This window comes from Microcaecilia unicolor, chromosome 11, assembly GCF_901765095.1.
Source record: "Microcaecilia unicolor chromosome 11, aMicUni1.1, whole genome shotgun sequence".
Lineage (NCBI taxonomy): Eukaryota > Metazoa > Chordata > Amphibia > Gymnophiona > Siphonopidae > Microcaecilia > Microcaecilia unicolor.
The window spans coordinates 28,875,511-28,898,063 of NC_044041.1; the positions used below are offsets into that span (position 1 = coordinate 28,875,511).

General features: G+C 48.5%; 1 protein-coding gene across 2 annotated transcripts in view; it reads left to right on the forward strand.

Moving 5' to 3' along the window:
- Positions 1–22,553, forward strand: part of SVOP (SV2 related protein) — a 98,971-nt gene that overhangs the window by 58,748 nt on the left and 17,670 nt on the right. For both annotated transcript variants that reach the window (XM_030219242.1, XM_030219241.1), the window contains exons 7-12: positions 3,997–4,060; positions 7,545–7,670; positions 11,358–11,486; positions 15,969–16,042; positions 19,388–19,464; positions 22,302–22,409. In XM_030219242.1, the coding sequence (XP_030075102.1) occupies positions 3,997–4,060; positions 7,545–7,670; positions 11,358–11,486; positions 15,969–16,042; positions 19,388–19,464; positions 22,302–22,409 (578 nt within the window). The remainder of the gene's footprint in view (positions 1–3,996; positions 4,061–7,544; positions 7,671–11,357; positions 11,487–15,968; positions 16,043–19,387; positions 19,465–22,301; positions 22,410–22,553) is intronic.

The following is a 22,553-nucleotide window of genomic DNA, read 5'->3' on the forward strand; positions in this document are numbered from 1 at the left end:
ATGTGGGTTCTGTAAATCTCTCTTTCCCCTCCCCTCCATGGTGGGTGTTGCTTTAAAAAATGCTACTGTATTTAAACTTTCCATCCAGATATTCAGTGCTGGGTCAGTGCTGAATATGCAGGTATAAAGTGGCCGTCGGAAGCTATCCAGGCACCGTCAATATTCAGCACCTGTATTCATTCATTCATTTAAGTATTTATATACCGCTTAGACCAAAGCGGTTTACAGTTTAATTTTACAAGTACTGGATCTGTCCCTATTGGGCTCACAGTCTAAGTAGTACATTGTACTACTATTATACCCGTATCCAGATAACTATCTAGACAAGATAGCACAGCTGTGCTTTTTATCTGGATAGTTATCTGGATTTCGATGTTGACTATCCAGGTATAAAGCAGAAATTATAAGCCACTGGTATTCAGCACCTGTACCTGGATAACTAGCTGGACAGGTTAGGACAGCTGTACCGTTTATCCGGATAGTTATCTGGATTTTGGTCCTGAATCAGTAGCACCTGAGTAGCTCCCAGCTCTGCCTTTGCTCTGTCTAGAAGGTTTTTTTTTATGCCAGTGACCTGATTTCACCCCAAGTCAATAGCAGAGTGTGGAAATGATGGGGTATTGGAGGCTTTTTCTTTCCAGTTTTCTAAGCATTTTGGTTTATCGATGCATTGTATACACTTTTTCATATAGTGGAGTTTTTCCTTTATTGTCATTCGTTTGTCTAGATTTATGAGCTTAATTTATGAGCCTAGTACTGAAAATCAGAGCTAAGCACAAAACTTCTTATCACTGCCCAAAATTCACCACTGTTGCCACCCACTTTTTATGCTCCTAAATTTAAGAGTTTAGTGAAATTTTGAGTAAAAAGTTAAGAACTTAGCCCTAGTCAATTTTCAAATAGGCCTGTTCATGAGCATAACTCTCAAAGGGGCCCTTTCACTAAAGCTTAATATTGTGCACTAAATGCTAAGCAGTCCATGGGTATAAAATGGGCTTCTGTCACAGCCCCGGGCCGTGCCCATACCCCAACTCACCTGTGGATCTCGATGGTGAGTCGGGGTCAGGTCCACGACAGGGCCGAGTCTTCGGCGCTCCAGGCGTCACTCTGCCCAGGCCATCTGTGCTGGCGGCCGCTGGCTTCCCTGGGCGCGCACGCATGTGTCAATGTATCTTCTTTAAAGGCCCTGCAGCAAGAGAATAGGTTGGGCATCTTTTGCAGACGCTTATCTGTGCAGTTCGTCTGCACTGCATCCAAATCTCAAGGGGGCAGGTCGGGGGCGGGATTTGGGCTTTCCTAAGACTTGGACGTTTTTCAGCCATAATGGAATAAAACAGAAATGTCCAGGAGTAAAAACTAAGATGGTTTAATAATGACTAAAGCCATAAAAAAGTGCTTTAAATGACCAGATGACCACTGGAAGAATAAAGGAATGACCCACTCCCACCCCCCAAAGTTGTGAAAGGAACAGTACATACCAGGCTCTATGACAGCCTCAGATGTTATTGCCAGTCCTATTAGAGCAGCAAGCAGATCCCTGGAGTACCCTAGTGGTCGGTGCAGTGCACTGTGGAGAAGGGGACCCAGGCCCATAATCCACTCTGTTACACGTGTTGTGGAATGTGCCAGACCTCCAAAACCCACCAAGAACCTAATGTACCCACATACAGGTCACACTTGTAGACATAAAAGCTATTGTAGTGGGTACAGTAAGTCTTTGGTGCAGGGGCGTAGCCAGATGGCCAATTTTGGGTGGGCCTGAGCCCAAGGTGGGTGGGCATGGAATTTGCCCCCTCCCCAGTCCCCCTTATGGTTTGCTCCTCTCTCCACCCCTCCCTTTCAACAAACGCCAAATATTAAATACTTGAGCTGGCAGGGATCCCCAAACCCTGCCAGCTGAAGGTTTCCTCCTCCTCCTCGAGCACTCTTTCAAACGGCAGCCGGTAGCACTTGCCTCAAACTGATGCCTGCTGCCGGTAGGCTGTGCATGCTCAGGGGTTTTGTATGTGTGAAAACTGAGCATGTGCAGAAGGGTCGGTCTCGGTGTCAGCTCAAGGCAAGTGCTGCTGGTTGACATTTGGAAGAGTGCAGGCTGCCCAAGGAGAGAAAATCTTCAGCTAACGAGGTTTGGGGATCCTCACCAGCCACAGCAAGAGTGTCACAATTTTGGGTGGGCCTAAGTCCAGAGTGGGTGGGTCCCGGCCCACCCAGGCCCACCTGTGGCTACGCCTCTGCTTTAGTGGGTTTTGGAGAGCTCTCCATATAATATAAGGGGGTTAAGGGTGAGATGTGTACCTGGGAGCTTTTATGTGAAGTGTACTGCAGTGCCCCCTAGGGTGCCCCACAGTTTTGCTGGGATGTCTGTGTGGGGGCAGTCTGTTAAGAACGCTGGCACCTCCTATATCCCAATGGCTTGATTTTGTGTGTTTTTTACTTGGATGTTTTGTGTGTGTGTGTGTGTGGGGGGGGGGGGGGGGGGGTTCCAAAAAATGGAACAAAAAGATAAATGCAAAGAGAAACATCGTCTAGCAAATAGCCATTTTTGAAAAAAAAAAAAAGTTTTGTTGTTTTGAAAATGGCTATATTCCCCACTTGAATTTTGGATTTTTTTGAGCAACATGTCTAATGTCGGACTAAGATGTAATTGAAAATGCCCTCCTTGAAACTTTGTAAGTCTAAGTGCTTTGAAAATATGCATCTAAATCCTTTAAATATTGGACCCTGTGTGTATGAATGTATGTGTGTGTGTGTATATAATACAACAATACAAAAAAAGAAAAAAGCGACTACTTAGCTCGCAATTACAATCACAGCACCTACAAAGCTACGCAGTCGCGTTTTTTCTTCTTTTGTTCTTTTTTTTGTATTGTTGTATGATTACAAAGCAGTATTGATTACATTGAAAGTTGTCTATTTAATGAAAATATAACTAGCATTTTGCACATGATTGATAACACCAGCAGGCTGAGGATTTGCAGTAGCATATGCTATAGGAGATCCAATAGCCTGGTAATAAATTTTATCTGATGCACTCGCTTTACCTTAGTTGGTTGCTCAAATAGTGGCCATGTTTATTAGATTCTCCCGTTTCCTTTGTACTGTTACTCTGAGGAGGTAGTCTATATAGTTTTCCCGTTATTTTGATTTTCAGAAACCCAGCTAGTAGCAGCATTCCATACTACCAATCCCAGAGCAAGCAGTGGCTTCCCCCAAGTGTGTGTCAAAATCAGACTATGGACTTTTCCTCCAGGAACTTGTCCAAACCTTTTTAAAACCCAGATACGCTAACCAGGGCCGCCGAGAGGGGGGGACAGGGGGGACAAAAGTGCCGGCCCGGCGCCACCGCAGTCAGGCCCGCCCGCCGTCACTCCCGAACTAACTAACCTTAAACGCCTTCTTCCTTTCCTTTCAGCACCTTCGCGGCAAGCAGCAGCAGGGCAGGCCTCTCCTTCCTTCCGTGTCCCGCCCTCGCCTGATGTAACGTCCGCGAGGGCGGAGCACGGAAGGAAGGAGAGGTCTGCCCTGCTGCTGCTTGCCGCGAAGGTGGTGAAAGGAAAGGAAGGAGGCGGTTTGTTCAGGGCCCGGTAGCGGGTGGAGGGGGGCCTGGCGACCTCGGGTGGGGGGGCGACCTCGGGTGGGGGGGCGACCTCGGGTGGGGGGGCGACCTCGGGTGGGGGGGCCCGGTGGTGACGATGACCTCAGGTAGGGTGGGGGGGGGGGGGGCCCGGGAGCGGCCTGGGCCCAGCTCTGGCTCTCGGCGGTCCTGACGCTAACTGCCGTTACCACATCCTATGGCAATGAGTTCCAGAGCCTTAACCATAGCTTCTGTTCTGTTTTACTGACTAAATAGCTTGATATTTTCCTTGCTATTGTTTTGAATTGCTGAAAACAAGCTCACAAGTTAGGAACAAGCTGTTAAGCATGGTCCTTCTGTATTAATCATTTTCTCCACTAGCATGCTAACATGGCATTTTTCTCAATGTTAATTCTTTACAGGGTAACCTTGTATGCTGAATTCCTTCCAACGAAATCCAGAGCAAAATGCATTTTATTAATAGAGGTAAGGGGGAGGGAGCAGGTCTGATTGGTTTGGCCCACAGATATTAGAGTATGAGACAGTGATTGGAGTTCCTCTTTGGAATCAGTTCCCTAGGGAATAGTGTTCTAGTCATGACTTTATGTCCAAGCCTTTTAGATCATATTCTGGTCTTGACTTGTGGAAGGTGGCTTAAGAATTACCCCTTCTAGCTGAGCTGAGTTGAAGGTTTTTGATGATTGCTGTTGGTATGCTTTTACAGGTGCAACCCTGGCCTCACCACAAAAGTTCCTGGCACCAGCTAGCTCTTTGGGTCAGGCACCCGAACCAAGGTCACAAACAAAAGTTTTATTTCATTGAGCTGGGCGCAGGCCATGGCTGGAATAATTCTGGTAGGCCAATAGGGTTTTAAGCCACATTTTAACTTTATTTCTTTCTCAGTTTGGGAGCAAAATAACCACTCTCACTCCAAAGAAACTCTCCACTCCAGGATTTGTATTTTATGCAAACAAACTTTACTGGAATGCTGCAACAGGCAGATAATCCAAAACTCAATGCTTTTCTGGTAACAAACAGTTCACTTGATATCAAAACAGTTCAGTTTGCTGTAAGAGGTTTTAAGTGTTAAATCCAAGACTTTTGGTGTAAATCTTAGTAGTCTCTTATAAATTCTAAGGTATTTACATATTTACAGCTCCTCCAATCCAATATCCATCCTTTGGGGCAGAATAATCCAAGGCTATACTTGTAGCGCTGTTTGCAACAAGCTGTCTCACTCAGGACCAGACCTCCCTGTCTGTCCTTCCTCCAAAGGTGCACTTCCACCAGGTGCTGCCTCTGGTGCCAAACAAGCTCTTTCCTGTTCTACTCCTGGGCTGGGTTAACCCTTATACCTGCCTAGAGCACTCCTCACACTCCACAGTTAATGCTTTTCTTGGCAAAAGCCTCCTTTTTATTCATCCTTAGGTTATTGGGTCTATCTAGGACACCTCCTCTTCTCAGGGTCCTGGTGAGGGGTGAAGGCAACCAAAAACCATGTGCTCACTAAGACAACCGTTTTTTAATTAACTCTTAACACCACCTCTCTATGACATCCCCTGTTATTCAACAACCAGAAACATTTCCCTCAACAACTTTCCCCATAAATACTCCTGTTTGGGCTGAGCTTTACTCCCACCCACTGACACTGCTCTCCCTCCCCCTGGAGAGCTCTATAGCAGTCTAGTAATCCCCCAATATATTAGGGCAGGGGTAGGCAACTCCGGTCCTCGAGAGCCGCAGGCAGGTCAGGTTTTCAGGATATCCACAATGAATATGCATGAACTTGATTTGCATACACTGCCTCCATGGTATGCAAATCTATCTTCTGCATATTCATTGTGGATATCCTGAAAACCTGACCTGCCTGCGGCTCTCGTGGACCGGAGTTGCCTACCCCTGTATTAGGGGATTACACAGGCATTGTTTTTGCAAGTTAAGGCAGTTATGAGGCTTCTGAGTGAAGTCAATGCTGAGCTAACATTTGTTGATTTAAAAACTATACCCCCAATATTCAGCACTATTTAACTGGCCAGAACGGCTGTTAACCAATTAAATAGTGCTTAACCAGCTATCCACCAATATTCAATGAGGGAAAACCGGCTATCCCCCACTGAATATCCCTGGTTAGCAGATAGCCAGTTATATCGGGCAATATAACTATCTGTCTTTTTTTTTTAAGCCAGTTTAGCAGATGTGTTTGGCCATGTGAAAACATGGGCTATCTTTGACCGCTTTAAAGATAACCGGCTAAGTCTGAATATCGACTTAGCAGGTTATCTTTAAGTCAGCCAAAAATAAACCGGAGATTCAATGCTGGTCAACGGAAACGGCCTGGCATTGAATATCCGGGCTCAAAACCGACCACGGGAGTTTAGCCGGTCTAACTCCCGTGGTCTGAATAGTGGCCTAGTGGTTAGTGCAGTGGACTTTGATCCTAGGGAACTGAGTTTGATTCCCACTGCAGCTCCTTGTGACTCTGGGCAAGTCACTTAACCCTCCATTGCCCCTGGTACAAAATAAGTACCAGAATAAATGTAAACCGCTTTGAATGTAGTTGCAAAAACCTCAGAAAGGCAGTATATCAAGTCCCATTTCCCTTTCCCTTAAATTTGCTACTAGTTAGTTTCATGAAAGGTCCACTAGTACTAATACTAGTTCATAGTATAAATCACCATTCTTTATTAACTTGTTCCACACCATGGTAATGACCAGAACTGCACACAATACTCAAGGTGCGGTTGTATCCTACATCAATACAGAGGCGTTATGACTTCCATTTTATTCTCCATTCCTTTCCAAAGAAATCTTAACATTCTATCTGTGTTTTTGGCCACTACTGTATGCAAAATCGAGTATTTCAATGTATTTTCCACAGTGACACCATAGTGGGTTCTCCTAATATGAAATCCAGTATTGGGAAGACACTAGAGAGGATTTTATAACTCAAAATGGGATTCTTCTAAAAATTAGTTAACATTGATTTTATGAATGGCCAACTCCTCATTGCTATGCTTAGCTTTTTCTTCTCTATAGTATTATCTTAGTACTAGGAAAAGTCATTGTTGGATCTTGACATTTTATACGTTAACATTTTTATGGAGTCTTATGATCCTTGTTGGAAGGAATGGGTTTTCAGTGTCTAGATTTATTTAACATGGCAAGAATCTTCATATAGAATTATGTTTCTGTTCATAAGCTTGGAGGAGGATAGGCCTGGGAGTCACCTTTGCTGGCTTAACAAACCTTGGGCCTAATTCGCTAAGGCTTTTCTCCCATCGTGTGCGTAATGGAAAAGATTAACGACTCGAGACATTAATCTGCTTTGGAAGATCCAAATCAGTGTTTTCCCTGTTCAAATTCATGTTCTGTTTTCAGCAGGTAGATAATAAGTTGGGGGAGGAGTCAAAATAAATCATAACAAGATCTCCATTGGGGTGGGGGTGGGGGGTCTTAACTATTTTAATCTGGTTCACTCCTTACACCGGAGGTTTGTTGTGTTTTCAAAAATTTTTCAATTTTTAACATCTTATTCAATCATCATAAAAAGCATATAGTTGTCCCCTCCCTACCCCATCAAGATACAGATACATCACCTTCTCTGCTGTGCACAATTTGCCCGAGAACCAGAAATTAACCTGTGTGATGACATCTAGCTTCCCATGCTAGACCCCCAATAGAGGAAACATAAAGAGAAAAGAATCATGCACCAGGGGCTGGTTGAGGTTATTGAGTCTCCTTCTATTCACATAACCCAAGATAGAGTTTGGGGTGGCCATTAAGTCTGAAATATTGGATCCTTGGTTTGTCATTCACACTTTCATACCTGTAATAGAAGAGACAGAATAAGAGTATTTAACAGGTAAGCAACCTCTTTGTACATCCTGCTGCAACTCACGTCTGGGAATCCTCTGTTTGCCTGTTTGAGATTTGAGAGAGATATCTATAAATGCATATTTTGTCTCGGCAGGTCTTTTGGGCAGTTGGCACGGTGTTCGAGGTGCTCCTTGCTGTCTTTGTGATGCCCACTCTTGGCTGGCGCTGGTTGCTCATCCTGTCAGCTCTGCCGCTCTTGGTCTTCGCGGTGTTATGCTTTGTAGGTATTTTTCATGGCTTAGTAAAAGACCCCCTTGGTTGGGCACACATCTTGAATCGGCACCCAAATTTGGGCACCATATATAGATTCCAGGGGTAACTGGATCATGCAGAGTTAATGCAGGAGAAACTAGCACCTATCAGGGCCGCCGAGTGACTGGGTCGGGCTCGGGGCAAGGCCGCCACCTGGGCCCCACCCCTGCTGCCCCCCCTTGCCCCCGAGGTCGCTACCGACGCTCCCCCCTTCCGTCCGCCACCGGTCCAGGCCCCCTGCAATGAAATCACAGTGCCTCTCCCTCCTTCCCTCCCTGTGTCCCGCTCTCACGGAAGTTACATCAGATGAGGGTGGGACACAGGGAGGGAAGGAGGCTAGTAGCGCTATAGAAATGTTTAATAGTAGTAGTAGTAAGGAGGCCCAAAGAGAGGCGATCTGCTGCTGCCTGCAGTGCTTTCACACGGAGGTGAGAGGTGCTGTGATTTCAACGCAGGGGCAGACAATCGATGACAAAGGGCAGGTGGGACTGTGGCGCCAGGGCCCCCTTGGAGGCCCGGGCCCGGGGAATTTTGTCCCCCCTGCCCCCCCCCTCTCGGCAGCCCTGGCACGTATAAGGCATGGTATACAGAATACACTTAGTTGATATTCCAGCGCCTAAAACTATTTGGCGTGAGCTGTCACAGTGACAGCTCATTTCATGCCGAATTTCCAATTTTTTACCAAAGGTCTTTCTCAAGACCATTTTTCAACATCATCTTGTACCAACGTTTATGAACGTTGATGGTTTTACATATGTTTTATACAGTGCTTTTTTTGTAGAAAAAAAAGTGCCAGTACTCATTGTGGGCGGAGTCACCACATATGGCTCCACCCCTTATGATAGCCACACCCACATTGGCCACACCCCTTATAGCAGCCATGGCGCATATAAACAGACATAATTGAAAATATACTAGTATAGGAGAAAAAAATAACATGATTTTTTTCATTATAAATAATTTCTGTAAGCTGCTACAGCTCCAGTATACCCAGTGCAAAATAAGACAACAGATGTAAACACTAAAATGAAAATAAAATGATTTTTTCTACCTTTGTTGTCTGGTGACTTTGTTTTTCTATCCATATTGGTCCCAGCCTCTGATTCTGCTGCTCTCTATCTGTTCTCTTAACTCCATTTCTAGAGCTTCCTTTCCATTTATTTCTTTCCTTTCCTCTTCTTCATTTCTTGCCCTACATCCATAAGTAAAAGCTGGATCCTCCTCTGCGGAATTGACTGGAGGAGGTACAACATGGATCCAGCTTTTGCCTATTTTCTCCATCCAAGTGCAGTTTTTCTCCTCTCTTTCCTTTCCCTCATCTCCATCCATGTGCATCTTCTTTTTTTTCTTTCCTCCGCTCCATCCATGTCCAGCATTTCTCCTCTCTCTTCCCTCCCCTGTATCCATATAAAGAAATAATTCTCTCTCCCCTCTCCTCCATCCGTGCATTTCTCCTCTCTCCCCGCCAACCCCTCCATCCATCCATGTCCAGCATGTCTCCTCTCTCCCCTGCTCTCCCCTCCCATGCAGTGGCGTAGGAAGGGGGGGGCGGTGGGGCGGTCCGCCCCGGGTGCCTGCCGCTGGGGGGTGTCGGCGCCTCACTGGTTCCTTGCTCTCTCTGCCCCAGAACAGGTTACTTCCTGTTCCGGGGCAGAGAGAGCAAGGAACCAGCGAGGCGCCGACACCCTCCCAGCGGCGTGCTCTCGGCGGGTTGGCCCGCCCACCCACCCCTCTACCGCCTTCCAGGTATGTTCTCTATGTTCTCGCGGGCGGGGGGGGGGGTGTTGCGCTACGGAGGGGGGAGGGTGCGTCGCGCTGCACCCGGGGGGAGTGCGCAGCGGCGACCCGCCCCGGGTGTCAGCTGCCCTCGCGACACCACTGCTCCCATGTCCAGCGATTCTCCTCTGTCCCCTGTCCTCCCCTGCCATCCATGACCAGCCATTCTCCTCCGTCCCCTGTCCTCCCCTGCCATCCATGACCAGCCATTCTTCTCTGCCCCCTGTCCTCCCCTGCCATCCATGACCAGCCATTCTTCTCTGCCCCCTGTCCTCCCCTGCCATCCGTGACCAGCCATTCTTCTGTGCTCCGTCCTCCCCTGCCATCCGTGACCAGCTATTCTTCTCTGCCCCCTGTCCTCCCCTGCCATCCGTGACCAGCCATTCTTCTGTGCTCCGTCCTCCCCTGCCATCCGTGACCAGCCATTCTTCTCTGCCCCCTGTCCTCCCCTGCCATCCGTGACCAGCCATTCTTCTGTGCTCCGTCCTCCCCTGCCATCCGTGACCAGCCATTCTTCTCTGCCCCCTGTCCTCCCCTGCCATCTGTGACCAGCCATTCTTCTCTGCTCCGTCCTCCCCTGCCATCCGCGACCCATTCTTCTCTGCCCCCTGTCCTCCCCTGCCATCTGTGACCAGCCATTCTTCTCTGCTCCATCCTCCCCTGCCATCCGTGACCCATTCTTCTCTGCCCCCTGTCCTCCCCTGCCATCCATGTCCACTGATTATCCTCTCTCCCCTCTCCTTCATGTCCAGCAATTTTCTCTTCCCTGCCCTCCCCTTCTTCTCCAGCCCCAGCATTAGACCCTCAGCCCCAAACCTCAGCGTCTGTCCTTGGTCCCTTTTTCTCCCAGCCACAGAGTCAGACTCTTCTCCCTAAATCAGCTCCCTTCTCCCAGCCCCAGCAAAATACCCTTCTCTCTCCTCAACCCCTAGCGCCCAGCATGTGCCCTGTTCTCCCATCCCCAGGCTCTGCCATTCATCCAACCCCCAAATCAGACCTTCTCCCCACCCGACGTCGAGATCCAGCGCCCCTGCCCCAGCTGCCCGCCCTCTTTGCTTCCCGACAGCCCTGCTTTCCGGTCCAAACCTCCCCCCCCCCCCCGCGACGCGTTTCAATCTTTTATTTATTTATTTATTTTTACTTGCAGGCACAGCGCCGGCGTTGTTGAGAGGACCAGGCTTGCCTCCTCATGCTTTCCTTCCCTTCGGTGTTCCGATTCGCTGCCCCAGTGTCCCGCCTTCCTGTGACGTGTTTCCTGTTTCCGCGAAGGCGGGACACTGAGAGGCAGCGAATCGGAACATCGAAGGGAAGGAAAGCATGAGGAGGCGAGCCTGGTCCTCTCAACCACGCCGGCGCTGTGACTGCAAGTAAAAAAAAATAAATAAATACAAGATTGAAACGCGTCGCGGGGGGGGGGGGGGAGGTTTGAACCGGAAAGCAGGGCTGTCGGGAAGCAAAGAGGGCGGGCAGCTGGGGCAGGGGCGCTGGATCTCGACGGGCGGCAGGAACGCAAGTCAGGAACCCTAGGGAAAAAAGGTGCCGGTACGCCGTACCGGCGCGTACCGGCACAAAAAAAGCACTGGTTTTATAAAGACTCCTGAAGCAGGCTCACTGCCGAGACACGGTGTTGTCGAGTCTTCACCAATAAACATTTCACCAGCACCTGAAGTCTCCTCGTTCCTGGTCGGCCTGATCCATTTCCCACTCCGGTCTTTTCACTGAATAAATTTTCCTTCACATGTCTTTGTGTTCCTGGTTGAGGATAGTGGGGGCTTGAAGCTCAGTACTATGGGCAACACAGAGGTCTATGTAGCTGACTGCATTAAACACAAAAGCCTCCTCACTTTACCATGTGCATTTATCGCCCTTGTTCTTGTAGTGGTTGCCTGAAAGCGCAAGGTACGATGTATTATCCGGTAACCAAGAAAAGGCTTTTGCTACCCTAAAACGAATAGCTACAGAAAATGGAGTTCCGATGCCTCTGGGAAAACTGATCATTTCCAGACAGGTAAGCGTGATCCGCAGGCACAAATGTGACATTATGCCAACTCAGCTTTTCCACTGTGACACTGAATTATCAAGTAGATATAGGGGCTGTTTGTCCTTGTAACATAGTAGATGACAGCAGAGAAAGACCTGTACAGTCCATCCAGTCTGCCCAACAAGATAAACTCATACGTACTACTTTATGTGAATACCTGACTTTGATTTGTATCTGCCATTTTCAGGGCACAGACCGTAGAAGTCTGCCCAGCACTAGCCCCGCCTCCCAACCACTAGCCCCGCCTCCAACCACTGGCTCTGCCACCCAATCTCTACTAAGCTCCTTGATATTTGATATTGAAGCATTACAGGCAACATAAATTATGCAAGTGACGACTTTAAAAAAATGTTCCACAGATTAAAATAAAGATAAGAAAGACAATGAACGGGTATGACAATCTCTAAGGGAGAGTATATGGCATGGATGGGCAGACTGGATAGGCCATATGGTCTTTATTTGCCTACATTTTTCTAGGTTTGTTTTTTTCTATGTGAAACGCCCCTCTACCTGGGGGTTTCTGGGTCCAGGGCCTGACCTGGCTGGAGCCTCCCACAGGCAGTCTCCATCGGGCTCTTACTTGTTTGGCGCTGGCTGCCTCCACCTGGGGAAGAAAAGTGTCAGCTGGTAGGGTTACCCTCTTCTCTCCCCCCACCCCCTAGAACTGCTGTGAACAGGGCTGGACAATAAATTAAATAGGTTTTATTTAACTGTTTACACTAATTTACATATGTATTTTCAGCTATGATACATAACTGTCCAAAGACTGGACACTTAACTCCTCAAAGCAAATGTAAGCAAACACCAGTAATAATACCATTTAACCTACTAGTACTCTGGAATCGATTGTTCCTAGTTAAAGTGTTTAGAACTGTAATTGGGTCCTTTATCCCCTGTTCAGCCCTGTCGGATTTCCTTGCCAAGGTAATAGTCAATTATATAGTTGTAGCCGTCTGGCCTATGTCCCTCCTCTCCTTTCTTTTCAACTCCACCCTCAATCGGTCCCCTCAGATCTCATCTCTCTCTCTCTCTCTCTCTCTCTCTGTCTGTCTGTCTGTCTCTCTCTCTCGGCTTCTAGGGCTGGGTTTCCAGGTCTGTCGTACCTGGCCCTGTTATTGCTTCCTTGAAACTCCCAGGCTCCGAAGACCTGCTGTCCGTTCCCTTGAGCCTCTAGTGCTGGTTGCACCCCGGAGGCCTTCCTTGGGTAGGGCCCCTAGTGCCAATCAGGGGCAGACTGAGAGTATTCTAGGCCCCCTGGCACTGAGACTACTCTGGGCCCCCCTGCCATGCTGCTGCTGCCACCACCAGTGATCCCACCCCCGCCGTGCTGCCTCTCTCCCATCGTGTTGCCGCTGCCCCCACCATACCTTGGAAGGCTTTGGTAGTCAAGTGACTGTGGCTTCTTCGGGGGCAGGAAATAAATCCCCTCTTTTCTGCCCACCCGCTGCTTCTACTCTGTCCGGCGCGGCGCCGTGTTTACAAAATGGCTGCTGAGACTTCATTAGTCTCGGCAGCCATTTTGTAAACACAGCAGTGCAACCAGGGAGAATAGTGGCAGCGGCCACTAGACCACCAGGGCCCCATGGGGGCTGTAGTGTGCGGTGGCGGGCAACCGGGCAGAGCCTCTGGGCCCTCGGGCACTGCCCGGTTGCCCAAATGGTCAGTCTGCCCCTAGTGCCAATTGCAACCCAGAGGCCTTCACCCCCGTAGGGCCCCTATTGCCAGTCACACCTCGGAGGCCTTCCTTTTGCAGGGCCCTTAGTGCCAGTTGCACCCCGGAGGCTTTCACCCTTTTAGGCCCACTCTTCAGGAGGAGCCTCTGGGGTTTCTCCCGGCTGAGGGTTCAGTCTTACCAGCTCTTAACAGGGCTCTGTAAACACTAGTCCCAGGGATCCCCTTAGAGGTCTGCCTCCGCTCTTCCCCCTTAGACACCGATTGAGTTTCCGCAGACCCTCCATTTTCTGCCCTGAGCTGCTCCCAAAAGCATTTGTGCTTTTGAGTCTGCTCCCAAGGGCTGGTGCCTCACTACCCTGAGCTGCTGTGTTTGGCTTCTTAGCCTTGAGCCTGGCTCCCAAAGGTCTCCGCTTTCCGGATCTTCAGAGAAACCTCTGAGGAGTATTTTCCCTGCTGGGATTCAGAATTAACAGGCTTTATCAAGGCTTAGCAGGGTTTGGAATAAATCTCGAGAGGAAGTTTTTTCCACGTAATGGGGACATCGGCAGAAAAAGACTTGCTGCAAGTCTCCACGAACTGAAGTGCTTTGACAAAGGGGACCCAGAGCTGAACTTTCACTGACAATCCAAAAATGTTAGTGGGTTCATTCTCTGTCAGCGTAGATTTCAAATATTATTTCCTATGGGAAGCCAAATAGGTCTCTGAGAACTGCTAAAAGGGGATGGGATTTGATATACTGCCTTTCTGTGGTAGCAATCAAAGCGGTTTACTTATTATATACAGGAACTTATTTTGTACCTGGGGTAATGGAGGGTTAAGTGACTTATCCAGAGTCACAAGGAGCTGCAATGGGAATTGAACCCATTCCCCCTGGTTCTTGGCTACTCCTCCACTCTAGATGGTAGCCAGGGCCATTGAGAGACAAAGCCGGACCCAGGGCAGGGCCACCACATCCGCTGCCACCCTTTGCCCACTGGCTCAGGCAGCCACCACCCCATGCCCCCTACTTTCCTGTGTCAGTGCATCTGCTCCTTCCCAGCTTCCAAGGGAGGCCCAGCACCGGGGTTTGCCTCTCTCCTGCTCCTGTGTGCCGGGACCTGATTATCGCGTTAACACAATCACCCGGGTTCTGACAGGAGCAGGAGAAAGACAGACCCTGGTGCCTGGTCTCCCTAGGTCCGGGGAATTTTGCCCTCCCCGCGCCCCCTCTCTGTAGCCTGATGGTAGCCACATCTAGAGATAAAGCATATTGCTGCAATTTGTAGTCAAAAGTGTCTCTGAGATATCTGACCTCACCAGAAGGGGGCAGAAAATTGAATGGGAAGATATGGGGTGGGGAAGGAAAACAAGTCGGGGATGGGGCAGTGAGGGAGGGAGGGGGTGCTGACAAAGTGGGTGAGACAAGTTGGGAATGGGTGGAGAGGTTTGGGAAAGGAGGAGAAAGTAGTGGGAAAGATCATGGGGTCAGGTGGAGAAGGTGCAAGAGAGTGCTGGACAGCCTGTATTATCCCCCCACCTCCCCATCCACCATATATATACAGACACAACCACATATCCCTAAATATCCCTACCCCCATATATCACACACATTCCGTCTAGATGTACCCCCATATTCCATTCATCTCTCACACATGCCCATCCCCCATTGGAGCCGACTCTGTGGGTGTTGTGGGTGCATGAGCACCCCCAATATTGGAAAACAAATCCTTGTATGTGTCCAGGGAGGCATTATTTCCATTGGGCTTAGCACCCCCAATAATTTTGAAAAGTTGGCTCCTATGCCATCCCCCCCCCCCCCATACACACGTCACCCACACAGCCTCCTCTTTACATACATAACCAGATACCACCCACCTAGGAGCAATTAGTGTAACCAGGGGCATATCTGCGTGGGGCCTCAAGGGCCTGGGCCCCCGCAGATTTTGCCCTGGACCCCCCTACCGCCATCAACCCTCCCCCGCTGCCGTTGCTTACTTTTGCTGGCGGGGGACCCCAACCCCCGCCAGCCGAGGTCTGCTTCCACCTGCCGCTGCCTTAAAAACTTCTTCAGCCGGCGGGGGACCCCAAACCCCCGCCAGCCGCCCCGAGGTGTTTAAAATTCAGCTTCGGCCTCCGTGGCCGTGCTGCTGTTGATAGGCGCTGTTGAAATCCACTTCGGAGTCTGACGTCGTTGTACGTTGTACGTGCTGCGACGTCAGACTCCGAAGTGGATTTCAACAGCGCCTATCAACAGCAGCACGGCCACGGAGGCCGAAGCTGAATTTTAAACACCTCGGGGCGGCTGGCGGGGGTTTGGGGTCCCCCGCCGGCTGAAGAAGAAGTTTTTAAGGCAGCGGCAGGTGGAAGCAGACCTCGGCTGGCGGGGGTTGGGGTCCCCCGCCAGCAAAAGTAAGCAACAGCAGCGGGGGAGGGTTGGCGGCGGGAGGGGGGTGGAGAGAGTCATTGGTGGCGGTGGGGGCTCTGACAATGGTGGGGGGGGGGGTCGGTGGCGGCGGGGGGGGGGGCTAAAATGTGCCCCCCTCCCTCTGGCTCTGGCCCCCCCTACCGCCGGAGTCCAGATACGCCCCTGAGTGTAACGGGTTTTAAAAATGCAGTAAAAAGAAAAGGGTTTGTCCGTTTTGGAAGCAGAGTCGGGTCTGGAAGGTGCTGTATGATTTGGCGAGTAAAATCCGCTTATACCCATACTGAAAAAAGTTCTGTCTAGCTTTAATTTTCCATAGAAATGACCAAGCAAATGGAACACTTCTTTCTTTCTCTACTTTTCATTTGAAATAGGAAGACCGAGGGAAAATAAGGGACCTTTTCACACCTCAATTTAGAAGGACAACATTGTTACTTTGGTTTATATGGTAAGTATGTAACAAAGTGTAAGGGGGGGGGGGGGGCGATTGTCACAATTGTTTCCCAGTTAGGTCCACGGGGAGTGCAGATTGTGTCCTGCGTAGGTGATAAATGCACATTGCGCTTACTTTTATGATTCAACAATTTGTTATTGATGACAAGTCAATGGTAACAAATCCACCAGCGAGTAACCAGAAGGTCCAAAATCAAGACTTACATAAAAAAGATATAACAGTACAGGCAGTCATCAAACTTTTGACAATTACTTCCCCCCTCCCCTACCCACGTTAGTACTGATGCTATGTTACAACTTTTTGTATTTAACAATTCTATTGAAATTCCTACATTACACCTCTTGCTTAAACCAGTTCCCTATGCAAACTCCACCAACCGACCCTGCTGCTGAAGACTACAATACCCATAATCAGCAGCCAATCATATCTGGAAACATTGTACTTCCCAGCTCTCCACACCCCTCCCCCACCTCTCGCTATCATTGCCAGACCCTTCACCAGTGACTAGCCCGATTACTTCCCTCACCCTCCCCTCGTCTTCTAATGCAACTCTCCCCCATCCACGGCTCGTAGGATCGGAGCTGCTGGCCGTCTCGGGGTATGAGGTGTAGAGACATTTACATGCGGCATTTTACAGGATAGCTGAGCAAACCCTCCTATTTCAGGTATTATAATCATGCAGAAGTTCACATTTAAGCTTTACTCAATAGCCTTCAACAATCGTCCACCCATCCATCTATTGCGCTTACTTTTACCTGGATCAAAAAGAGATATTCCTGGGGGCTGTGTGGCTAGGTCAGGGTTGAAATGAATTTTCAAATCTATATCCATCACTGCGTCCCAATTCTGTTGTCCGCAGATTTTGTACAGGAAAAAAAAATATGTGGGTGCTTTTGTATTCATGTACTTTGTTGGCAGTTTTGAAAGAAGAATTGCCCTGTTGCAGAAATCCCTGTAGACCAGTGGCGTAGGAAGGGGGGGGGGGGGGGGCGGTCCGCCCCGGGTGCACGCCGCTGGGGGGTGTCGGCTCCGTGCTGGTGCACTGCCCTCTCTGCCCCGGAACAGGTTACTTCCTGTTCCGAGACAGAGAGAGCAGTGAACCAGCGCGGAGCCGACACACCCCAGCAACGTGCAGTTGGGGCGGATCGGCCCTCCCGCCAGTCCCTCGCCGCAGGTATGCGCTCTGGGGGGGGTGCGCTCCAGCGGGAGGAGGGTGCGCCGTGCTGCACCTGGGGGGAGTGCGCAGCGGCGACCCGCCCCGGTTGTCCGCTCCCCTCGCTACGGCTCTGCTGTAGACTGCTTACTTGGTTTCCTAAATGTTCGTACACTCTTATTATACAAATGTGCGTTGAACTGACAGATGGCAATGTGACCCATGACATTCCTGTGGTGGACAAAAAAAGAAAGTAATTCCTTAATTTGGAATAACCATCTGTTTATTCAGATAGACTCAAGACAAAGCACAGAACGTTGGATAACAATTACAATAAGCTGAAAAATTCAAACCATAAAATTCACTTCTCAAGTAAACTATTGTCCATGCTGGGTGGGCTCTTTTGCATCATTTTCAACACTTTTAAGTACTGAATCTATCAAGCTGACAATGGCTGATCTCATCTGGTTGGCTTGGAGGTTGGGGTGTTGCCTTCTGAACCCCTAAACCCAACCACACAAAACATTTCGATGCAAACTCATATTATTTTCTGTATGAAATTATCCTCTGTAGTCCAACAAGTTCAGCTTGAAATGTTCTTTCATTAGTAAGTTCATAACACACTAATGGGCCGATGATCAGAAGCAAACGTAGTGCCTAGCCCTGCCCAGTGAATCCTGGGATACGCTGGGCAGGACTTCACACCATATAAGGGAGTCCTGATCATAGGGGCGGTAAAGCCCCGTGCTGTTCCAGCGTGATTTTTAGAGCGCTGTTTGGAACAGCGTGGGGCTTTTGATCGTCTGCCCATAATGCATGAAGTTATCAAGGTGTGGTAAAAGAGGAACCCAAACTACAGCTATGTGATGCGAGGTTCCACATTAGGAATCACTGCTCGGGAAAAGGATCTAGATGTTATCGTTGACGATACATTGAAACCCTTTGCTCCGTATGCAGTGGAGGTTAAGGAAGCAGATAGAATGTTAGGAATTATTAGGAAAGGAATGGAAAACAAAAATGAGAATATTATAATGCCTTTGTATCGCTTAATGGTGAGACTGCACCTCAGATACTATGTGCATTTGTGGACACTACTCCTCAAAAAAGATGTAGCGGAATTAGAAAAGGTGCCGAGAAGGGCGTCAAAGATGATAAAAGAGATAGGACGACTTCACTATGAGGAAAGGCTAAAGCGGCTAGGGCTGTTCAGTTTGGAGAAGAGAGAGCTGAGGGGGAGATATGATAGAGGTCTATAAAATACTGAGTGAAGTAGAATGGGTAGAGGTGAATCGCTTGTTCACTCTTTCCAAAAATACTAGGACTAAGGGATAATGCAATGAAGCACTAAGCAGCAAATTTAAAACAAACCAGAGAAAATATTTCTTCACTCAGCATGCAATTAAACTGTGGAATTCATTGCCAGAGAATGTGGTAAAATCAGTTAGCTTAGCAGGGTTTAAAAAAGGTTTGGATAATTGCCTAGAAGAAAAGTCCATAAGCCATTATTAAGATGGACATGTGAAAATCTACTGCTTATTTCTAGGATAAGCAGCATGAAATCTATTTTACTGTTCTGGGATCTTGCCAGGTATTTGTATCCTGGATTGGCCACTGTTGGAAACAGGATACTGGGCTTGATGAACCTTTGGTCTGTCCCAGTATGGCAACGCTTATGTTCTTATGGTGAACTTGTACCTTGATTTACCATGGGAGCTGGCAACCTGTGTGGTATAACCCAGGAGCTTTGGGCCCCATCAGTCCCTGATATGTATGGTGCCTGGGGCCTCCACCTGAGATGAAAGGGTTTTAGAGGGTAGATTTCCTTCCCTTTTCCCAAGGAAAACTCCAATAAACACTCCTGTGAATTTTAACTCTCTTAGGATTTTCCAGTCTTCTGTTATCTGTAACCTGCATCCTGACAGGTTTCACAGAACTCTCCCCCTGAGCAGAGAAATCACTCTTCTCTCCAGCACAGGCTACAATGGAGAACAGAAAAAAGATACGTTTCACTGACAACCTGTCTTCAGCTCACAGACATGTCTCATCAAAACTGATAGAGAAATGTCACAAACCAAAACGCCAGCCCGTTTAACACGCAAATCGTGTCCTATTGAAAATCTCTTTATAGATGGGTTTCACTTATTGTACTCATTCTTCTTACATCTGTTGTGTTTGCTTTGTTACAGGTTTTCCAATGCATTTTCTTATTATGGACTGGTTCTATTAACTACGGAGCTGTTTCAAGCGGGTGATGTGTGTAGCAGTGAGTACAAGACCTTTTGTTTCATCAGTAAACACCTTGACTCAAAGGGAAATTAGCTTATAGTATACCTACGGACGTTGAAGTCAGGGGCGTAGCCAGACTTTGGCGGGAGGGGGGTCCAGAGCCCGAGGTGAGGGGCACATTTTAGCCCCCCCCCGGCGCCGCCGACCCCCCCCCTGCCATTGCCAACACCCACCCACCCCGCCATTGCCCCCCCCCCCCCGCCGCCGACCCTCTTGACCCCCCCCCGCTGCCAACCCGCCGTCACCTACCTTTGCTGGCGGGGGACCCCAACCCCTGCCAGCTGAGGTCCTCCTCTTCTCGCAAAAGGCTTCTTCTGTTTCTGACGTCCTGCACGTTGTACGTTCAGGACGTCAGAAACAGAAGGAAGCCTTTTGCGAGAAGAAGAGGACCTCGGCTGGCGGGGGTTGGGGTCCCCCGCCAGCAAAGGCAGACGACGGCGGGTTGGCGGTGGGAGGGGGGTCGAGAGGGTTGCCGGCAGGGGGGCCCAAGGACAAATCTGCGGGGGCCCAGGCCCCCCTGGCCCCACGTAGCTATGCCACTGGTTGAAGTTTCTTAACAAATCAGCCCCCTTAGAGGTAATGTTATGTGAGAAGTCCAAAAAAAGTGCCTGTTTAAGCCTATTTTATAAATATAGGATCCAATGTGCCTGTCTAAACAGGCATCAGGATCCAGCCCCATTAGAGAGCGATTCCTTAAACTTGTACCTAGAATTATGTGCCATTTACAGGTGTCGGAGGTGCCTTTAATTGCTGGTTTTGTAAATAAGTGCACTCAGTAACGTAGCCAGGAATTGTTTTTACTGGGGGGGGGGGGGGGGTGAACCCACCCAATGCCCCCTGGTATCTTAAAATCACCTCCACTGCAGTCTTCATCCAGGCATAGGCTACTTGAAGCTGCACCAGGACTTCCTTTCTAAACCGTCCCACCCTTCACAAAACAGGAAGTTGCATCAGAAGGGGCGGAACGGTTCAGAGAGGAAGTTCTGGTGCAGGCTGCAGGCAATTTATGAGTGCTGCTGCTGCTTCTTGCTGCTTCCCACACAAAGACTGCAGCAGAGATGATTTTAAGGTGCAGGGTGGGACCGGGTCTGACTGGGGGTGTGTACGCAACACACGCACCTAGTATAAATACGCTACCGAGTGCACTAGGCACTGTTCTATAAAGTAACGCCTATGCGCTATAGCCCATAACTCTAAGTTGGGTGGATATGTGGAAGGGGCATGGGCAGGCATGGGGCCAAGGAATGCGCGTAAATTATAGAATATTGCCAGTTACGCTCCCTTTACACCAGTCATTGACATGGCATAAGTGTTCGCACCTAAGATAAGGCTCACTAATGCTGACTTGCGCTAGTATTAGCTTTCAGCATGCGGCATTGGGTGAAGGAGAGCTTCCGCTTTTGGGGCTCAGGGACCCCATCAGCTCAGGTATGTTTAGTCAATGGCAGGGGGAGGGGGGTGAATGGCAAGGTAAAGTTTTGTGTCCCCTCCCCCCACTTTGGGCTCAGGCCCCCCGCCAAACCCAAGATCTGGCTACATGCCTGTCTCCTAACCAGTTCTTTAAACTTCACAATTAGCTGCTGCTTCAGGGGGAAGATGGTGCTGGGAATGAGGTGGAGGAGGAGACATCTTACCAATGCCACTTAAGATTGGCGGGATGTCTGGAATAGCCATCAAAGAAAGGAAGTGGAAACAAGTGGTAAAATAGTTCAAGAATGCACCAGGCAAAAACAGTAGAGGAACAAGAAAGAAACCTCTCACAGATGGTGTCCAAAAAGCTTTCTTTATTTCAGTAAACTTCCAGAACAATAAAGGAGACCCGACAGGACTCGTGTTTCGGCCCTACTGGCCTGCAGCAGGGGTCTAGGAGACTTTTCTGGGAATATGTAAGATATGACAAATTCCTGGATCCCTGATGCAGGCTAGTAGGGCTGAAACACGAGTCGTGTCGGGTCTCCTTTAATGTTCTGGAAGTTTACTGAAATAAAGAATTACCTCTCCACCCTCATCTCCCCCTACGTTCCCGCCCGGAACCTCTGCTCTCAGGACAAATCCCTCCTCTCAGTACCCTTCTCCATCACCGCCAACTCCAGGCTACGCCCATTCTGCCTCGCTTCACCCTATGCGTGGAATCAATTTCCTGAGCCCCTACGCCAAGCCCCCTCCCTACCCATCTTCAAATCCTTGCTCAAAGCCCACCTCTTCAATGTTGCCTTTGGCACCTAACCTTTATACCTTTCAGGAAATCTAGACTGCCCCAATTTGACTGCCCCTACTTGACTGACTGTACATTTGTCCATTAGATTGTAAGCTCTTTGAGCAGGGACTGTCTTTCTATGTTAACTTGTACTGCGCTGCGTAACCCTAGTAGCGCTTTAGAAATGTTAAATAGTAGTAGTAATTTAACATGTTAATCCTCTTTCCCTCTCTCTCTCTGTCCTTTCCTGTTTCTTTATATTGAATTGTACACCGCTTTTTGTTTTTTTTTACTAAGAAAAGTGGTATATTAAGCCTTTATTCAACATTAATCTATGAATTAAATGCATGTTAAAAATATTTATTAGAATGAATATGTGAAAAAAAATGAAAAATCAGGGAAAAGTCCAAAGAGACTGAAAATGAAACAAAAATATTTACTTTGTGCACATCTCTAAGAAAAGCCAGAGACCCAATTGGGGTAACTTTCTGTGTTTAATGTGCTATGTTTTTGATTGAAACTTCATTGCAGATTGGGAAGTTTTATTCCAGATTTCACATTCCACTAGGAGCAGGTTTCCTAAGCCAAAGAGTAACACATGTTTTATCCTCCTGTAGTCTCAAATAGGAAGAAGGCAGTGAAAGCCAAATGTAGCCTTGCTTGTGAATTTTTAACAGAGAAAGACTACACAGATCTTCTCTGGACCACCTTATCTGAGTTTCCAGGTAGGCTGTTCATCGGGGATGTTGTCATCTCATTGGGGAGCAAAATTAACCAGGGGCTTAGCATATTCAACAGTTTACAAATGGAACTGAGCTGAAGGCACCCACTGTTATAGTGGTACTGTTTTAACTTAGTTATGTTTCTTT